At 40.5% G+C, this 21,551-nt stretch overlaps 1 protein-coding gene across 4 annotated transcripts in view; it reads right to left on the bottom strand.

Annotated features, from left to right (window-relative positions):
• Nucleotides 1-21,551, bottom strand: part of LOC113037032 (leucine-rich repeat and fibronectin type III domain-containing protein 1-like protein) — a 409,870-nt gene that overhangs the window by 18,157 nt on the left and 370,162 nt on the right. For all 4 annotated transcript variants that reach the window (XM_026193741.1, XM_026193739.1, XM_026193740.1 and 1 more), the window contains one exon: nucleotides 1,279-1,462. In XM_026193741.1, coding sequence (XP_026049526.1) covers nucleotides 1,279-1,462 — 184 coding nt within the window. The remainder of the gene's footprint in view (nucleotides 1-1,278; nucleotides 1,463-21,551) is intronic.

Here is a 21,551-nt window from a genome sequence, read left to right as displayed (position 1 = left end):
CGGGGAAAAAAGAACAGACAAAGCAACAACAAGGGCAAGAACACACAAACAAGGCAAAAGATTACACTGCAACAACAAAAATATTACTTCAACACCAACAATAAACACAAGTAGAACGCTTGGGTGGCAGACTAAGTTTTTTGCGACCAATCAGAGAGAACTTTATGCTTTGATAAATGATCTAAAACAGGTTGCCACACATCAAAGAACTCACTAAGTTGGTCCTCTAATGTATCTCTCTGCGACAAAGCAGTCAGTTCTGCTAACCACATTTTGATCTGAGGCACAGTGTCAGATTTCCAGAGGGTCATAATCATTTTCTTAGCAACGACCATTATGAATAAAACTGTAGTTTGTGCAGCAAGACTGAGGCGCAGGAGGGAAGAGGAAGATCCAAACAATGCAGTTATTGGGTCCGGCTCTAATATGCAATTGTACATATCGGAGAAACATTTAAACATTTAAAGATATCCATTCACACACTGCGAGCCAGTAATTGTAGAGTTTGGGACATGTCCAAAATAAATGAGTAAGAGAGCCTTCTCCAAGTTTACAACGATCACATGTAGGACTAACAGAAGGAAAAATCCTCGACTCTTATTTTCACTAATTCTAGAGGGTGACGAAAAAATGACATCTTCCTCGGAAACATCGGTGGCCATTTTTATTTTTATTTTTTTTAATTAAAAGTAAGCTTGCTGCTGATTTTGAACCATGTCACAGGTCTTTTGTTGTCTTTTTACATCGTCAAATTCCTAATTTATCAGCTGGAAACAGCGATCCTTTATGAAGAAAAAGATCTGATATCATCTACAACATGTTCCTTTAGTTGCCCATGATTGTGACACATCTACAAGCTACACTGTAACCCATCCTGACCCCTGTTGCTCCTTTCACATGGTCTGATGTATCCAGTTCCATGTTCTGTTGTTATTGGTGTCTTCATTTCTCTGTATTGGCAATCTGCTGCTTTCCAAAAACAGATCCATAAAACAAATACTAATGTTCTCCAATACAGAATTCCTTGAGATGACAAGTTTTGGATCACATGTTGCAGGCAAACTTGAAATGAGCTCCAGATAAAAACAACAAACTACAGTGGTCCTCACTGAATTTCTCAATCATTTACAACATGCATGTTCGTCATTTATCACTGACTAGTGAGACAGTGCTCTGAAGCAGACAGCTCATCAACTATATATGATTCAGCAGAAGTCTGATCAGTTATCAACTGGAGTAACAGTGGATCAGACACCTGCTACACCTCAGCACACTAACCTGGTCTCGTATAGAGTGGCAGCGTCCGTATTCTGACTCCGTTGTGAAGGACACACAGCCCACCAGCTTAGTGCCTGTCAGCGTGGTGATGCCATCATCGTACACAGCCAAAACGCACAGCTCGTAATCCCGCGATGATGCCAGATCACTCAGCTGGAAGTACTTGTGGTTAGCTGGGATCATCCTGAAAGACAGAAAGACAATTTGATTGGTTTTGCCCTGCCTTTGGTGTAAAGAGAGAAAAGATCACAATATTTCTTGTAGCAATTTTAGACTTTTCCTTTGAAATGTTTACCCGTTGTGAGTTACCTTCAAAAGTCAAGGGCCTGGTGTCAGTTAATAGCTCGAAAGATGAAGCAAGAAACTCAGGATTATCACGCTAATTTGAATATACACAGAAAAGACAGCACAGTAAACACCGCTGAGGTCAGTTTAAACACCAAAGGCATCAAAACATTCCTTTCACTTTTCACTATGACGGATAACCAGGCTGAAACTATGAACTGAGCTCTGATGCAAATCCGTTCATTACCACAAAATATTCAAGGTTTTTCTTCCACATGCAGAAGTTTCCCAATAAAACTTATTGTATATTACAAAAATATGTTCACTGTAAATGAGTGGAAAACGACTCAACCTTCCTCACACTGGCAGCCTCACCACCCTCATGTTACATTTGCGCTCCGGTGTAAGTTGAGCCTGAACTTTGGTAAGCATAAAGTCATGAACTTTTATTATCTTTAGTGCAGCTTTCCTGAAAGAAAAGCCTGCACAGTCCAGAGCGTTTTAAAAACCCTCAGGGTAAAAACCAAAAAGAAAAGAGATTGGAACATTTTCCTGTCAAAACTTTGTTAATATCTTTTTTGCCAATGTAATCGATGCCAAACTGATTATTTATTATAATAAACTTAATTAATGTAGGACCTTCAAAAACAGAGTGTACAAAGTAGTTTAACAGAAAAGCAAAGAGAGGAATGCACACAAAGTAAAATAACAGCCACAAAGCCACGAGAGGTGAGAAGCAGAACTTTAAAATGAACTCTAAAAACATCCACGGAGCCAATGATCAGAGTTGATGTGACGCGAAATCAAATAAGGAGCTGAGCTGCTGCCTTATGAACTAATTTGAGGTAAAAATGAACCTCAGTAGTCATGCCTTGAGAAAATGAATGCATGAATGACCTTTTCCAGGTTTGATTCTATGAGTTTAATTCTAGAGATGAATCTTATTTAGATGATACAAGGCTGGATAACCTTTTTGAAATGCATTTTAAAGCCGGCGATTGGTTCAGCATCTCCAATGAATGCTGTATTTGGCTGTAATGGTGGAGAGAGCTGAGAGTTAAGGTAGAGCTGGTTCTTTATTGCAGTTCTACTCTGAAGAATCCAGAAATCCAGATGATCTGGGCCACACGAGAAACTTTTGCTTCCTCAGAAAGGCGTCTACACTCGGCATCAGCGAGTAGACATCATTCAGAGGTGTGAGTCTTTCACATCAAAAAATACAGCTGAGGTGGTTCAGATATCTGGACATTTTGCCTCCTGGATACTTTATTGGTGAGTTGTTTCAGGCATGTTAAACCTGAAAGAAATTTTGGGGCAGACTCGGGACAGACTGGATGTCTTTTGGTTTAGACGTATCTCAGTATCTGAGTGTGACGAGCTGAGTGGGAAGTCTGGGCATCTCTGCTTAGACTGAAGTCCTTGTGACTCAGAGCCAGAGTCAGAAGATAGATGGACAGATTGATGTTTCAAAGGAAAGAGCTAGACCACAGATAATCATTTATCTATGATAAAAAAACAAAAAACATCTCATCTGTAGACACAAACCTATAAATTAAGCACTAAACTGCTACTGTGGATTACTAAAGGCCGTCAGGCAGTAGCAGTCCATTCTTAGTACAACAACACCCTGAACTAACAATATATGAGCACACTGTTTATTAATTTTGTGACATTTTAAGTGCTGATGCTACCCTGCTATATGTGGTGGACTGTTGTAATTTATTATTATCTTGTTGTTCCAAAAAAAAGAAAGCGATCACATTCCCCCTATATCAGCTTCTCTTTGGTGGCTCTTTGTTAAATCCAGAATTTAATTTAAAATCCTTCTCCTTGCACACAAAGTCTTGAATAATAAGGCCCCATTATATCTTAAAGACCTCATAGTACCATATTATCCCAATCGAGCACTTCACTCTGAGATTGCAGGCTTACTTGTGTTTCTGGAGTTTCTGAAAGTAGGATGTGAGGCAGAGATTTCAGCTATCTGAGCCCCCTCCCTCTCCAGCTCTGAGTTTGGATTCAGGACACACACACGCCCTCTTTAGTTTTCAAAGGAGATTTAACATGACCATTTCCTGATAAAGCTTATAGTTAGCACTGGATCAGGTGACCCTAAAGTAGGTCAGCAATGCTGCTGTAGGCTCAGGCTGCTGGAGGATCCTATGATGCACTGAGCGTTTCATCTCCTCTCACCTCTTTTCACTCATATATCACTGATGTATGTCATTAAATTTCGTCTTCTCTCTCCCATAGTCTGTCCTTCCTCCCCATGCTCTCCTTTGCTCTGTTCCTCATGAACACACTGGTTGTTCCATATACTCTTAACGATACCCCCTGGTCAGGTGTGTCAGCTCTATATGTTTCCTGCTTTTGGAAAGCTCAACACTGAAATAAGCACAGCGATGACATTGCAGATCTTTGCTGTCTAATCAACATTTGTTGGTTCTCAGAAACACATCATTGATACGGATCGCAGCTTTTCTGGGTGTAATGATTTCTGTTCCCGATTTGCTGAAGAGAATGAGAAGTAGAAGTCTAACACAATGTTCATGGTTTCCAATAATACGAAAAGCAAAAACTGAGGTAGAAAATTGAAGTAGAGTGAATATACACACAGAAGAAAGACAGACAGCGCACAAGAGGAGAGGGATGTTGCTTTTTCAATTGTCAACCTGAAAATCAAAGGGTATAAAGGAGAACGAGATTAAAGACAAAGGAGAGGTGAGGAAGACGGTAGGGAAGAGAGGAAAGAAGACGATAGGAAACAAACAGAGAGGAAGACACTGAACAGAAGTCATGAGAGAGGAGACAACAGAGAGAAGGAGAAAGGGCTGAGGGAGTGAAATTAAAGAAATGTAACAATGGAGGATGCAGAGACCCAACACAAAGAAAAAAATATAGAAAAAAAATATTTTCATGTAGAAATATGAACAGAAGAAGGTCTAGAAATGATAATAAACAACTTTACAGTCTTCAGTCAAATTTAAGGGTTAATTGTTCATTTATAACTTACTTAAAATTAGACAAGAAACAGCTGAAAAGCACACAGGAGTATCAAAAGACTATCAAAAGAAGATCAATAATTTCCAGGATTAGTGATGTCTCTCCAACAAAATCTTTTCTAAAGAAAAGACACTTTTTTAGTAATACTGGACGACTGTTTTGTGAGTGAAGCAGCTGCTGAACTACAAACAGCAGAGCTAGCTGTGGAAATACTAATCCCAGCTGAAATGACTCAAACACTAAAGTTTTTTGGACACAGGTTTGGTTCAAATATTCAGAGATTAGACTTTTACAAGGAGGTAACTCTGAAAATGGCAGCCAATGCAAAACTGCCTAAAACAACATTCTTTTTAATGACCAGCAGGGGGCGATAGCATTGGTTAAAAAAGTGAAAGTGAAACAATACAGAAAAATAACCAGGAAAACGAGGGTGTCATTGCAGTCAAATAAGGAGATGCAGCAGTGTATGTTTTATATCTTAACATTACTAGCCTATGATTGTGGACCATGAATCATAGGCTTTTTTCTCAAGGTACAAAAAATAGGGCGGAGACTATTTAAATCAAGTGTGCAAACTCGTTTCACTCGTCTAATTGTACTAATGTTTGCAACACACAGTTTACTGCTCATTGAGTTTAAATTTAACAATAAAAACAGTGCATTGATTTGGTGGCAACTCCTGACAATGACTTTGGATCCTGCCCTGAAAACGATCAGAACATGATGGACATCAGGTTCAGGAATTCTTAATTGTGCTGTTTGCTTCTATTCCAATCAGCGCTTTAAGGTTAACAAACCTGCTTTTTTTTTCTTAATAAAGTTTTTTAACAGTCACTCAACGTTTCATTTCAGCACCATGGACAGCGCACAGAGTTTTCACAGTGACCTCAGCTAACGCAAATGTTTTTAGTGGTGAACTTACACAGATTCAACTGCATGCACCTTGACCACACACACACACACACACACACACACACACACACACACACACACACACACACACACACACACACACACACACACACACACACACACACACACGTGACTCCATGAAATCTGTGGTGGTACTGTTATCACCAGTAGCTGCAGAGTATAGAAGTAAACTTTTGTCAGTCAATAATTTCCGCTTTGTTTTATCCCTCAAAGGAATTAAATTCCTCTTAATACAGGAATGCTAAAGAATACAATCTTAAAATACTGTTGCAGGGTTTAGAGTCGTGCATCGGAGCCTGTCAATTACTGAAGCCTGTTTCCATTATAATAACTCTGTCTGCCAGACTGCCACCTTGGACCTACATTTAACATACACGCATACGACTGTGACTTAGAGAAAACTAAAAGATGAATATCATCTTTTAGTCTATGACCCTCCTATAAATTGCGGGGCTCTTGGCAAATCAGACATGTTATATTAAAATGAACTGTTTGCACCTGTGTTTAGAAAACAGCACAACTTTTGTAAATCTAAACACACCTATCTGTGCTATTTGGAGATTGTGCTCACACACTAGTTTGTAGTGTTACATGACTGTTTTTTCCATAGCATCCAAACCAGTGAGAAAAACCAGTCTGTTGTGATTCCCAGGGTCAAATAATGCTATGCCTCTCACCGACACGCTCAATGTGTCCTTTTGCATTAGCGCTGTGACACACCAGAGGCTATGGTCTGTCATTCCCATCTTGTCACATATGAACACTTAGGACCTCTTGGCAACACTTTCAATGCACAGGAAAAGCTGTTGTGTGAGTACTTTAAGACAAATCACAGTCAGTTCCTGACTGTAACCAAATAGTTTGGGCTTCTAAATCTAACCAAACAACAAGTTAAAAGGAAACAAAAAAGTGAAACAAAGCATTTCCCTTTTTTGAATTATGAATTTATTTGCTCGTCACAGGAGAACACACTGACCTACACCACCAAACCATCGCACACACCAACCTGTAAATGCTCTTTTGCACAATATTATTACTAGATATATTATATATTATTTTTTTTTTTGCACTAACTTGTCTTGTAGCACCTTGGTTCCTGGAGGAACGTTGTTTCGCCTCACTGTGCATTTTTAAACTGTATATGGTTGAAGTGACAATAAAGTTGAACTTGAACTTGAACCATTATCTTTCAGCGCACACTGCATCCGTGGGAGACCTTGTGAGTATCTCTGCAACACCAGCAGCATCTGTCAGAATTGCAGAATCAGACGCGCTGAGATGAGAACAACTTTTAAAAACACTTTTAACAGCAGTGACAGCTGCAGCTTCGATGTCCACAGCGTAACATGAAGAGAAAAAATACTTTCCAAAAACCAACTACGGACAAGAAATTGCAGCAGTGTTTTCATAGAGTGATACAAAAGTCTGTAAAGAAGAAGCAGTAAAGAATTTCAAAATGTTTGCCACCCTAAGGTGATGGCCTGTTCTGATATCAATATGAGTACATTTAGTGATGAAGGAAAAAAATAAAGTATTCCTGCTGCAGAGAGACTGTGAGATATTATTGGTGGAACGGAGACTGAATAGAGAAACATACGAGCTGTAAATAGGCCACCCTCTGAAACACTCAGATTACTGCAAACAGTAGACAAAAAGATTTGCACACACACACACACACACACACACACACACACACACACACACACACACACACACACACACACACACACACACACACACACACACACACACACACACACACAAGAATGCAGACAGACTTAAGGACAAGGATACAGAAAGAGGTGTGTTATAATTATAGATGGTGAAATGAACCAAAAACACTCGGTGCAGTGTCACAGCTTTTAAGGCTTTCATTATTCTTTGTTCCATAAAACCTGACCCTCTCTTGATAAGCATCAGTAAATAATCCAGCAGCATTCACCCATTTTCATCAAACAACCTCAGATAAAACCACTTTGTAGAATTAATGGTGACAATTCCCAGTTGCAGAGAAGACTGTGGCCCCTGTCCTTTCTTTGCATCACCTCATCAATTAGGGACAGGTTTGAGGCCCTATTTACCGCAGAGGAGACGTCATCATTGGTGCTTTGGCTAATCCACTATGGCCTGAAGTTATCACTGGAATATTGTGTTACCTAAAGGATGCATTTATCAAATCTGTTTATTTAGACATTATTCTTATGTGTGATTAGAAATAAGATAAATGATTAATCCCTGACTCAATGCTATCAACTACAGCTGATTAATCCCTGTAAGATTAGTATTTTAAGATTAGTATGTCTATGACTGCACATAATGATGATTATATGCAGTAACCAACTGTACAAAAACAACAAATGTTATTAAATTCCACCACTTTGTCCAAAATCAACCAGCTTCCTGTCCTCTATAGGGATCATGAGCTGTAGAATTCCTCACTATAAAAACAATATCCAGCTTTATCGTTTTAGAGAGCAGAGCTAAAGTGAAAGTAAAACTTTCAAAGGGTTCATGCAGCTTTGACGTTTTGGACTTGCACAGCCAGCTGTAGCAGTAATAATTATGATTATGGCCAAGAAAACAGAATGAAAGAGCCAAAGCTTGTGTTTTCATTTGTGCCAGTAGCTGTGCTCAGTCCTCTGTCGCCCCCGCAAGTGCGTGTGCTCGCCTGTAAATGCCTTTGCCTGTGTGTTCCTGCGGGTCTGCCTGTGTGGCGTATATATTATTCAGGTGTCAGGTGGCGCAGGGCAGTTCCTATTTATCAACACTGGAGCAGAGGTGACGAGACAAGGAGTGGAATTATAAAGTCTGTCCCGACCCTGTGGGCATTGTGAGTATACTTTTGTGTCCGAATGTGCCTGCGTGTGTGTTTCAGAGAAAAGATACAAAGGAAATGATACAGTATGTGGCCATTTGTGTGTGTGTTCAAGAGAGGCAGCTGGTCTATTATAGACGTCTGGTCTATAAGTGCTGCGGCGTTCTGGGTCAGACTCGTGGTTAAATGAGCGCCTGAGGTGCTCTCTCAGAAAGGATAAATGTGCAGCTACTATTAGCGCCTGTGGCCGGGTTTTTGTGAGGTGAAGTCAAGGTTTGACCCGGAGCTTCAATAGAGCCAGAATGAAATTTAGACAGCAATGGTGTCAAGGTTGGCAGTTCCATTCTCAGTGTGGCTCAGAGGAATGAGGAGGCCAAGCCTGCAGCTGAAAAAAATTGAACAAATGAGAAAGAAATGAAGCTTTCTTAATAACCTCCATCCATGAGATAATGCACATGTCATTCTGGGAAAACTTTCTTTTTCGTAATTTGTATTTCATGTTAATGAATGAATAATTCATAGTTTATTTTTCTGAACCTCTCTACTATAAGCAGGTTCCAATAACCCTTCAGTCTCCACACATCAGCTAATTTAAAAAACCCAAAAAACAACCAAACAAAAACTTTCTGTTTTATAAAATGTGTTAAGCAATATTTCATGAATTCCCACAGGACAGATAAGACCAATGACCAGCAGAATTTTTGCAGCACTGGAAACCTTCTCTTGATGAGCATTGATGAACATTATCGAACATTTTGCAACTCAAGAACTTCCTTATAGACAGTGAGCAGAGCATCTCTGTGGACGCTCCCCCCTGTGCTACGGCTGCGATGTTCAATAACCAGCCACTGACAGCATTCATAGTATCACTGTTTGCCAGCAAGAAGATAAAAGAAAACACAACCCAAAAACCTCAACTGCAAACTATTCAGTGAGGCTGATGTCGATGGTTTGCTCCCATAAGCACACCAGCAATGGATGTTAAATTATTAATGGAGTACCGTCGATTGTACTGAGTCTGCACAATAAAAAATGTGTACTCTGCATGCCTTTAACTTTTTCCTCATCTTTCCTGTATTTCTGGTTTTGTTCTGTCCCTTGTTTGCATTCTTCAGGAGACTGTGTGATGGTTGTAGTTTTCCCACTCGTGTTTGCAACTCTTTACCTTACAACAAGCAGCTTGACTGTCGTTAACTGTTGGTGTGAACTGGCTCGGTATGAATAAAAAGCTTCTAATTTAAAAGACTGTATTAACTTCCCTTTTGTCATATACAAAGAATTTTTCTCTCTTTGAGTTTCAGGCTCACTGCAGCCAATAAAACAGCAGGTTTTACATTTCTTTACCTTCTCTGTGCGATTCATTTTTGAAACACTCCCTCCCTTACTCAGATTCTTTGCTGTATAATGTCTCTGGGTCTCGAGGAGCTTTGTATAGCTTGAGAAAATATCCATGATGATGTCGTGGTGATGTCATGTCAGGGTTTAATGACCAAACATAAACGTATTGAAGTGGATGAGGACATTTGAAAGATGAGAACATGATCTTCATCAGGCACAGAGATAGATGTAGTCAAGTTGCATTAGAGGAAATGGAGCCTTTTTGGAGTCTGACTCATACACAGTAAATTTGAAATATTTCTACTTGCTTCTAAAGCTCTCATTATTTTTTAATCTCCTTTTATAAGACTCTTAAACATCCTCTGGTGTTATGAGTAAAATACTGATTTAGTGTGCGGAGAGGTGTGCACCGCTGTAAATTAATGAAACATAAACGGCATCGTTTGTGCTCTCTGTGGATATTTAAAGATAAATATGTGCTGTGACTCACAGCAGGTCATATTATTTGTCAGATTATTTCATTGAAATGCTCACCACAGCTGTAATTTTAAGACTGAACAGTACTCAGCTGGGAGCATAATAAAATCACCGTCTTTACAGTTGTTATAAAGAGGGAAACTATCCAAAGAGGATGAAACTGTACTTTGTACTAAACTATAAATGAGTGTTGAGGGTTTCAGTTGACTCACTTTCTGAGACACCCTCAAGTGGACACAAAAGGAACTGCAGCTTTTCACAACAAACCCCTTTCCTTCAATGAAGCAGCATCGTTGATGCTTTTGTAATAGTTTGTGTTTACTTCTGTGTTACTAGTGTGGACATCATGAGCTTGTTTTCTCATTTAAATTCTGTTCTTGTGATTCTCGGAAACAATCATGAGTTTGAGTGAGCTGAACAACACCATATTTTGAAAGCCCACAGTTCCAGTCCTGTGACAACATGCACACAGCGTGCTCGTGACTTGATCATTCAGACATAAAGCTGCAGAAAAGGCTTAATTTTAAGAAATATAAATTCAGTTTATAGCGGTTTCTTTTTTTGAACAATGAAAGCAAACAATAAAGAACTCGACTTGTTTAGGATACACACAGAAACTTTGTGTCCTTGTATAAATAAAACTTCCCACTGCATTTAAATGTCTGCGGAGGTATTAAGAACTCAAATAAAATGAATCGCTGCATTTGGAGCTTACAGCCACTCAAGGTTATTCTTTATACTCGAGCTTTACATTTTATTTTACCCTTCCCTCAGGCAGAGAACAAGTTAGGATCCCACAAAATGAAACCGAGAAAAGATCCCAGATAATAGCAGATTAAATATGTTCTCGTGGATACATGTATCATTTAGGGTTTTGAATAATGTAATGGTAATAATGATATGAATAATGTTGAATACACGATTTAGAGAAGTGCTGCCTCTGTTTCTGTTCGTGGTAGCTTTGTGAATAATGCAGTGGCCGCAAACCAAATGAAATGGAGCTCCTCTGGATTTTTTATGAGATGTGACACTAAATCCAGCCCATCTCGAGGGTTACATTTCATATCAACCGCTCCGTGTTCCCTTTCTATATGTATGAAATAGCTAAAAGCCTCTGCTCACTTTATGCTCCAATCTTAAATGGTGAGAATATGAACCTTTGTTTTTTTTACTTTTGCAGGAAGGTTTGTTTCCTGAATCGAGGTCAAGACTTTGCATCCATCCATCTATGCACAACAGGCATGATGAATGATTTATTTCCTAAGATGTTTAACAATATACACTCATATACACAATAGTTTAAAAGTATACAGCAGTATATAATTCTGCACTTCATACTGGAAAAGGAATCTAAAAATATACCATATTCAAACGATTTTGGCAAACATGCCCAAAGTTAGTTTGGAAACATTTGGAAACAATTTCTTTTGTACATACTTATGCAATATCCTTGATTTAATTTACATCTGTAGAAGAACAACATAACAATATTATCCACTCCTTACAAAGGACAAGTGATTATGTTGTACATTTAATATCTTACTTTAAAATATCATGTCATGCAGTATAACCACAGATAAACTGGCTTTAACTAAAGACTGACAGATTAGACAAGGTTCATACTGCATGTGTTCTTTTGGAAGAAAGTGAAGTTTGCTAACAGATGTATAATGAGCATGTCCTTGCAAAAGGATGAAAGTATAAATGCTTTTTAAAGTATTTTAATTAAGGTCCTTTTCAAAGGCCTACTTTGAAAAACTAATTTTGAAAAATCTAATTTTCAAAGTAGGCCTGAGTTCATAGATACGATGCACCAAAACAGGCAGGCATCCGAAAATAAACGTGCGGTGGCCCAAAAGGAGAGGCTGCGGAAAATAGTATTACTCTGTTTTGCTGAAATTCCTCAGAGTCTGGAATCCAAACAAACATCCACACATCTCGTGAAATGTCCGGCACTTTATCGCCACATAAACCGCAGAAGCGTGAGGGGAACATGCCAAAAACGGCTTCCTGGGCACAGGTGTAAAAATACAAAAGCCTACAGGGTGTGCGAGCTGGCCAACAAGCCAAGTGTGTAATTGATAGCAGTGAGTCAGAGCTACACAATTAGCACTGCACCTGAGGGAACCACCTGGCAGGCTGTCAGCGATCTGAGCCGATGGAAGAAGACAAGGGCTCTGCAACGATCCCATAATCCATTAACACCGGGCTTTATGGGAATCAATCGATGATCAAATACTGTACAATTTCATGTGTCTGTTATACAAGTCCCAAAATCAAAGTTTACACCTGACATAAGTTAAATCTCTATTTTCAAATGATTTTAGTTTTTGAAAACTTGATTCCACTATAGCTATAAAATACATACAGCTAATTCCCTTCAAAGCTCAAACAAGGTCAAGATCTCGCTGTATGTCCTCACTTTCATTTCCTTTCATTCTCTGAATATCAATAAGGGACAAAAACGAGCACAGGAGACAAAAAAGACAGATGAGAGCCAACAAAGTGTAGGAGAAGAAATGAGGGAGACAAGAAGAATGAGCGTGAGGAGCTTCTTTGTAGAGATGAAGGGAAGGAAACCTTTTAGACCATGACTTATTCACAAGCCAGTACACAAAAATGTGTGTTTGACATCACACAGACGAATGGATGATGATCAGACCTAACAAGCTAAGTGTAAAAAAACTGACCGGTACACAAAAAAGTTTGTGATCTGATCTTGAAAAATGTATTCATGCTACTTTAAAAAAAGGCTGAATACAAGTTGCTTGATCTGGATGGATGCAAAACGAGTCAAGAGACTGACGGAGAACCACAGAGACGAGCGGCAGGAACGACAGTGGGCATCATTAGTGGAAAAAGGTCAAAGTGGGCTCAGGATGGGTTTGTGTAAGAACATGGAGACGGCTGCATTTGGTGAAGGCAGGTGAACGAGGTCAGGAGATAATGGGTAAAGATACAAGATGTGCGTTAAATGTGTGTAGGGGACGACAGATGAAAGTACAGAAGAAAAGTATACCCAGCTCGAACAAGAAGCAGACTCAAAGGTTGAAGATCTGACAGACCGCAAAATAAATGTCCACAAAACAAACCAGGCAGCAAAGGAGCAGGCAAAGGCCAAGAAACAGTACAGAATACAAAACCCATGTAATTTATGAGCCTTACAAGCAGCAGGCAAAAGCAGTGGTCAGAAAACATAATGAAATGTTTGTCTGGGAAGCAGAAAGTGTGTGGAACATGGTCATGGCTTCACAGCATTATTTGTATAAGGGGCTGTAACTGGCTGAAAACGAGTGTCACAGAAATCTGGTGGGGAAACTGATATGGATGCAAGACAAGCTGAAGATATGACATATAGATGGAGGTCACTATTTACAGTCCAAGCTGGTCATCGGTCATCAGGCTGAAAGAGATGGGGATGTAAAACTGTATACAGCAGCAGCAGGTCTCTGTTAGCGGTAGTGCTCGAGGTATGGAAATTCATGCAAGCCAACAGCTTCATTTTATCAGATGTGCAATGATTAACTGCCAGATGCTTATCCAATTCAGGGTCACAGGGGGCGGAGCAGACAACCAGTCACACCTGTGGGCATTTTAGAACGACCAGTTAAGCCAGCACACAAACTGCATGTCTTTGGATTGTGGGAGGAAGCCGGAGTTCCTGGAGAGAACCCACACACACAGGGGAAGAACATGAGAACTCCACACAGAAAGGAACTGGCCAGATGGTGGACTGGAACCCGGGACCTTCTTGCTGCAAGGTGCCAGACTCCATGCTTGATAGATGCTGATAAAGACCCTGCTTTTAGTGTTTGCTAGTAACGTGGGAACTTTGCACAACTTCCTCTGAAGTCCAACACACCATCCACTGTGCCACAGAGCCATGTGTCATCAATAAACCAGATATATAATTTCATATGAAGTTGAATCAGTTCGTTTATATGGTTACATGTGTGCCAGTTATATACATAGCATATGTTTTCTTTATGTGCTTCAAGGGATTAAAGAACTGGAAAATGTTGATTCATATCACAGGAGCTAAACGTTTTAGATGTTTTAGAGTGTATTAAACAAAAAATGTAAAATTTGAAGTTCATTTTGAAGTGCAGATCAGGCTGACAGGAAGTCAGTGTTCATTTCGTGGTTATCTCTTAGCTCGAAACAAGCTCTGGCATGTTGGCGAGGCTAGATGAAAAGCAAACTGCACTAAAAATTTGTTTAATACAAACATCTTTTTCAAAGATTATTACTTTCTATTCATACTCTGTCATAAGATATTTCAGCTCCCTCCAGCCCATCTCAGATACATAAATGACTGAAATTATGCTTTCTAAATTTCTAGCATTGAGGATGATACATTTGTCGCTCTGCTGTCTGTGGCAGTGACATTGCAAGCTCAGCTCTGAGTGTGAGCATGAGAGAAAACCTTTCTGATGTGATCTCAGCCTAAAAGCCCCCGCTGTCATCTTCTATACCAGATGATTTCTAACTGGAGACCCGGTGGGACAAAGTGACATTTGGCTGATGGAGGGAGGACAGAGGGAGGAAAAAGAATAGATGTGGAAGGGCAGGAGGGAAGTATGCAGAGGTGATATGACGGAAAGAGGGAGGAGAGAGAGAGAAAGAAGATGACATTACAGTGACTTTGTAAAGGTCTGTGCACTGAAAATGGGAGAAGGCAGAAAAACGAGAAAAGGGAGTGAGTTGTAAAAGAGGAAAGCTAATGCCTCATCATCTCAGCAGAATATGATCAGCTGTCGTTTCCTCAAACCTTGCTCTCTTCCTTCCTCACTTCTATCTCCATATCTCTGTATCAGCTGAGTCAAAGAAACATCTTCTCATTCACGGCACTGCAGCAATCTGTGCCTCTCCTATCGCCCCCTCCATCCAGCTTTCTAATTTTCTGTTCTACCTCTCTCTCTCTTCTTTAATCTCTCCTTTGAGAGCCAGGCAGGATGGTAATTAGAAAGCTAGCACACACACAAATTCAAATTCGCGCACCCACATATAGTTTTTCATGCAGACACACAAACACACACTGGTGGAATAGCCCAGAAAGCGAAAAAAAGGAGCGGAAGAGAATATTAAAGGAGGAAGAATCAATAGATTCATTTCCTGGTGCTGACTGAGGTTGATCTCTCCCTGGACCCATAATCCTTCGAGTGCACGAGTGTTTGAGTTTGTGTGTGCATGTGTGAGAAAGAGAGAGGGACAGTAAGTGAATGAGGTGAAGGAGAAAGCTGGTCAGGTTATTCCTGCCCCGGGGCAGAGCTGAAAAGGAGGGGGGAGTACTGTAAAAATACAACTTCCTCTCCCGTCTATATTGCCCACTTGCCCACTGTCAAATTTAGATCTGTGGGACGTACTGAAAAACTACGTGGAGATGAAAAATAAATGAGATAAAACAGGTCAGAATAGGAGGAGACACAGAGCAGGAAGCCAGCATAGTTAACACACGGATTTGATCGTGCCCTGAAAGCAGCTTTCCACTCTGTCTAGGGTTGGGTGATATGTAAAGATTTTCCAACCAGCAATCGTCAGTCCAACAATCACCGATTGGGCAACATATTTGCGCATGCGCAGACTTTTTGATGGGTGGGGCAATGTAATCATACAACACAGAAGTCCAAACATGGTCTCAACCCATCTGGAGCGCAGAATGCACAGAATTTGGACAAACTGCTGAAATGCGTTGACAGAGACATCTCAGGGATTGTTGTCTCCAGATGGGTTAATTGTTAATCGTGTTAGTCAATCATGACGGCGAGTTAACGCTGACAGCACTAAAGAAACATAAAGTCACCAATTTGGGATTTCTTTGGCTTTAAACCAGGCAAAAGAGGTAAACCTAAGGATGTCACCAAAGTGGTGTGCCGCTGGTGCAGACGTATAGTGCGAGTCTATCTGGTCTAGTCTATCATCAATAGTTGATATATTCGTCCATTCTGTAATCCAGCTTTCCTCTTCCCTTCCATCCTTCACTCTCCCACTTTGGCTGCATTGCTTCTTAAATCTTCTTAGTTTTCTTAAAATTCACAATCAAAGCAAATTTTCGACAATTTTGTTTTCAGACGAACAAAAAGAGGTCATTTGAGCACACTGCCTAAGGAGCCAGAATGGGACACCTCCACGTAAGTGCTATTTGAACAGGACTAGCATTTGGGACCTCTTGCTATTAGTCAAACATGCTGTGGTCATCACTGATCAGAATCTTGTGCAAATCTGTCATGCCCATAATTCATAAAAGCAACACTTCCACCACTGATTAACATAGTTTGTCCAGATCACAGACATCAATCTCAAATCTCCGATCCAAATCAAAGGCTTCTTTTGATTATAAACACCAGACTGTATATAACAGGGGGAAGCGTCCACAGTGGTCTCATCCATTGCATCTCAGCTCTGCCTTTAAAGCTATCAAGGTCACATTTTGGCTGGCACTTAACTGCTTACATGGCAGCCAATCAGAAGTGACCACATTTTGACAGGAGGATGGAGTGATTATCGATAGATAATATTTTCACACCCAAGGATTCCCCTTTGCGGTCGCTCGTGGAGACTCATGAGCAAGGACACAACCTGAAGGAAAGAGAGATCTGGAAGAAGGACGAGATTGTAAAGCTGCTATGTTGGATTTTAAACCACTTCAAAGTCACTTTAAATCTCAATTGTAAATTGAGATTATACATACCTCAAAGTGTATATAAATTCATTCTTACTCTTCCTATATTTATTGTTGTTCTTTTGCACTGAATGGAACTGGAGTCTCGTTGTCTCGTCTCTTTATATACTGTACTTGTCCCGACCTGTGGGATCAGCAAGGCGCAGATCATCATATCCTCACACTGCCTGTAAATACACAGAAGCCTGAACGAATGTTTGAACTTTTAGCTTCCAACCATAGATGTCAGTAATTCTGAGCAAAAGAGATTATCCTGCGAACAAAACACAGACCCACGAGAAGGTTACTAATGTAGCCGGGTGGAAGTTCAATATTATGGGACATGCCACTGGATGGCGCTGTTTTTCTTTTGGGGTACCTCTGAGAGCGGAAGGGATCATGGGGATCTACGGAGACATGCCCAAGTGCTAGCTTGCATTGGTTTTATGTGGGTGTGCAATGCCTTTTTTTTTCGCTGCGTGATCTGTTTTGAACGCAAAGTGTGCAACAGTTAAGGCACCAGGAGTGGCTGCCACCAACTTCGCCGTTCGTCTCAGAGGGATCCATATTCCGTTTTCTGCTGGATTAATGCACTGAGAAGCCACTACAGTTATCTTTGCACTGCTAAGTTTTGTTTTATTTATGTTTGGGTTTATATCAGACACGAAATGACGCTAGATGTCCTTGAGTTCCAGATGCTGATAAAGTTGGGGAAATAACCTGCAGTAGCAGTGGGTTACCAGAGCACAAAGCTGTTACTGGATAGGAGCTGTCTATAACAATTTTATTTCTTTATTTTTACAACCTTGTTATTTTCTTCTGAGCACTTACTTTATCATTCAGATTAAAAGAACCCCAAAGATAATCTGTGTTCTGGGCTGGTTAATTTAGCCAGGCTACACTAAAATACACAGAGGTCCCCAGTTTGTTACTAGCCTTGAGTAAACAGGTCTCTAGTCTAGGCCTCACTGGATATTCCCAGTATATTCCCTCAGTATTGCACTAAATTTGTTGCAAGAGGATTCCTCTGCTCCATGATGATGATCAGGGAAACATCTCTTTTCAGTTTTGCCCTCTTTGTAATAATAATAATGGATTGCATTTATATGGTACTTTTTAAGACCCTCAAAGCGCTTTACAATTCCACTATTCATTCACTCTCACATTCACACACTGGTGGAGGCAGCTACAGTTGTAGCCACAGCTGACAGAAACGAGGCTGCCATATCGTGCCATCGGGCCCTCTGGCCATCACCAGTAGGCGGTAGGTGAAGTGTCTTGCCCAAGGACACAACGACCAAGACAAACAGAGCTGTGGATCGAACCGGCAACCTTTCGGTTACCAGATGAGATTCCCAACCCCTTGAACCACGGTCGTACTGTTATAGTCATATAGTTATATAGTTTTATGCAGAATTATATTACTGTGGATAAACTTTGTAATATTTAGTCTTGATCGCTCTTTTTTGTGCATCTTTTCCTTCTTCTTTTATTGCAGTGTGGGCTGAAGTCAGTCCCTCATGTTACTACTATGCTGCTGTAGCTCAGAGTTAAACTGGTTTACCAAAGAAGACGAGGGCCTGTGTTCCACAGAGAGCTGCTCGATGTAAGAAAAAACAAATCTGGTGAACTTTTTAACATCCTTTTAAAAGCATAGAAAAAAAAATTGGAAAAGCTGAGGGGTGCAGCACCATTTTTGTAATGCATAATTTGTTCGGGTGAACTGTGCTCCCTGTGGCATGGGCAGCAATGATAACTGCAATGATGGTCACTGAATTTTACTGAACTTCTACATTTTTCATTGGCCCATTTGTCATGCCATTATGATAGGGCAGCAGAAGCCTAAAGGGAACAGCTGGCGGCTTTGGAAGTGTAGATCAGTGGCTGGGAAAATCAATGACTAACCCCTCCTTTCTTCCACCATCGCTCGACAACTTCCACGATGAACTCCAGAGCTGCTGCTCCACAACTGGCTGACTGGAGTTAATGCTGTTCAGCAATTTTGGGCAGTTCCCAAATGTGAATATGAAGCAGGCCAGTGAACGACAGCAGGCATGCTCCCACTGACTTTCCTTAGAAAGATAAAGGTTAGAAAAGGGCTACGCACAATTAGGATAAGCCCTTTGTGGGAAGGCTGACTGCATAGAGACTTTGCGAGTGTGAGGGCAGCTTTTAATGAGTGCTCAGAAAAGGTAGGTAGAGGTGTCCTTGAATCAAATTTGACAGAAAATAGGGGAAAAAGTAGAATCTAACTGGAGGCAGAGAGATGAAACTCGGCAGTGTAGGTAGTCTTACTGAAGGTGTGCAGAAATCAATACTTTTGCTGATGCTGCAGTTCGTATTTGCGGTCCATAAACTGAAGAAAATCTCTTGTGTTAGCTGAGGACCTGTCATAATTGTGGCCATGATGCCCGTGCATTCCTGCCTGGCTGCTCTGCCTCTGTCAGTTCAGTCTGCAGAGGAGGAGCAAAGTTCACTGTAGTCGTTCTGAGACACTTTAAGGCTTTTTTATGAAACTCACAGTGGTAGAAATGAGACATGTTATTCAGGCAGCCAATCTTGAGCCATACTTTTTCAAATATACTGTGAAGCTATGAGGTGATGAAGAATCTCACTTTTCAAGATAAAAGGATCAACAACGAAAGCGTGATATGAATTGTTAGTGTGTGGTTACTGAGGCTTACATATCTATAGGACAGATTATAAAAGAAAATAAAAGGTTTCAGGAGGAGGTCTGGGTCATGTTACACATTGTAAGACACAACTAGTTATAAGATAGAACTGGTTAAGGTTAAGGGTGAGATGGGCCCAAGTTAAGGGGAAGTTCACTCACATTACTTCCTTTAATTCAAAACAGTTCACAGCAATATGAATTTTAAGCAGATAAATGGAGCTAACTGCTAATTCTGCAAAACTCTGTACTATTTTCTTTACTTGTCCTGTGTGAGGCTCAACTCTTTAGCACGTGCTATCATAAAAGATTTCGGTTTTGCGTCCTGTCTGCTCGTGCATCCTGCTCGTCACATCATTCATTCCCTTCAGACTACTGAACAGATCTATTTAACATAGCTTTCTATGTTGGAATCCAAAAGGAAAGACTCATTTATTTATTTCTAACCTGTTGAACTACCTAACCACAGTTTTCTGCATCACAGCAACAGCAGATTTGTTTTCTGTTGAATCAGAGAGATACTGTCGGGGTGAGGGATAAGGGAGGGTTCCATGCTTGTTGGCAGGTTTGGTCAAGAAGCCACTTTGGAGGATGATGTGGTGGTTTTCTAACTTAAAAGTATTGTGTTTAAAGCCACTAATCATTGATGAACAAAGAAAATTATGTATCTAAATTAACACACATGGCATGCATACACAGTAGCTTGCACAACTTGCACTTTGGTAATAGATTCAGCATTTTTATTGCTGCTTTAGTTGTGCATTCATAGTTTGCTCTTATTTTTACATTGAATCTATAACTGACTCATTGGTGTTCAGCCAATAAGAGGTCGTGAGTGACAGCGATTACAACAACAGATCTGAAGTGCTGCAGAGCAGAGTAAGTGCTGCTGTGGGAGATGATGAACAGCAGCTGAAGCTGCTCTGACTGGCGGTGTCTGTAAAGACTGAAGCCAGACTGCAGAGGCAGGCCAGAAAGGGCAGAGTGGGCGTCATAAGTCTCTCCTATTACAGTGCACAGAGTGGAGAGGCCAATAACTCTGCTGGAGAGCTCCAGTTGAGTTATAAAATGTTTTGCACATAAAGTCAAAAGTATAAGTACTGCCACTGTAGCTGGAATTGGTGCTTATACTTCTGTCATGGACTCTAAAACAGATCAGAAAGGGAACACTGACTTCATATTTCATTGTAACAATAATCAGAGTATTTCATTGTGGCTGTGCATATATCTGTCATATTAGGGTGTAAATGAAACAGAAAGAAAACCTACTTGGTATCCATCCCATGATGCACCTGTATGGAGATTTGTGCACCTAAACCCAATGAAACAACTCGATGAAGTAAAAAAACACTTAAGTGAAACAGGAAACACATTTACAGTCTGCCTGCTTATTTCTGCTTCAAAACAACACCCTCTTGCATGTAAATCTGCTGCCGGCTCCACTCAACAACTGTAGGCTCTGAATGCCGAGCTCAAGAGAAAAACAACAGTTGGCCTAAAAGCAGGAGAGCAATTTTCTTTTACTTCCCTGCTAAGATTTTCCCCAACGAGCCAGAGAATCAAATTGTTGACCTTTAAAACACAAGAAGGCTGCATCTCTGTGCCTTCAGGCTGCCACAGCAGAGGGAACGTTAAGAGCGGAGAGGGCCCAGCTGTACCTGCTATAAATACTAGAAACTCAGAAAATACACAGGAAACAAATACCACCTGTCCACAGCGCACTGCTACAGACAACTCCATCAAAAGTGGTGCTAATGAACTAATTGACTCTTATGATTCTTTGCTTTTGTGTAGCTAACAGTGAAGTCAGGCACGATGTCATGCTGAACAGTCCCTTCTTTCTTCCCTTTTTCGTTCATCAGACTCTTCTACTTCCAGCTGCTCCCTTAAGGGTTACCACTGCAAATCATTTGCCTCCATCTCACTCCATCTCTAGCATCCTCCTCTATTAAATCAGCCCCCTGCATGCCCTTTTCCAGTTCTTGCATACATCTTCTTTGTGGTCTTCCTATTTTACTCCTACCTGTTAGCTCCATATTTAGCCTTCCTTGTCTAATACATCCTGGTTGACCGCAAGTATTAAAACTTAT

The sequence above is a fragment of the Astatotilapia calliptera genome, chromosome 14 (genome assembly GCF_900246225.1).
Source record: "Astatotilapia calliptera chromosome 14, fAstCal1.2, whole genome shotgun sequence".
Taxonomy (NCBI): domain Eukaryota; kingdom Metazoa; phylum Chordata; class Actinopteri; order Cichliformes; family Cichlidae; genus Astatotilapia; species Astatotilapia calliptera.
The sequence above is the reverse complement of the archived record's forward strand: the minus strand, read 5'-3'. Positions and strand labels throughout refer to the sequence as shown.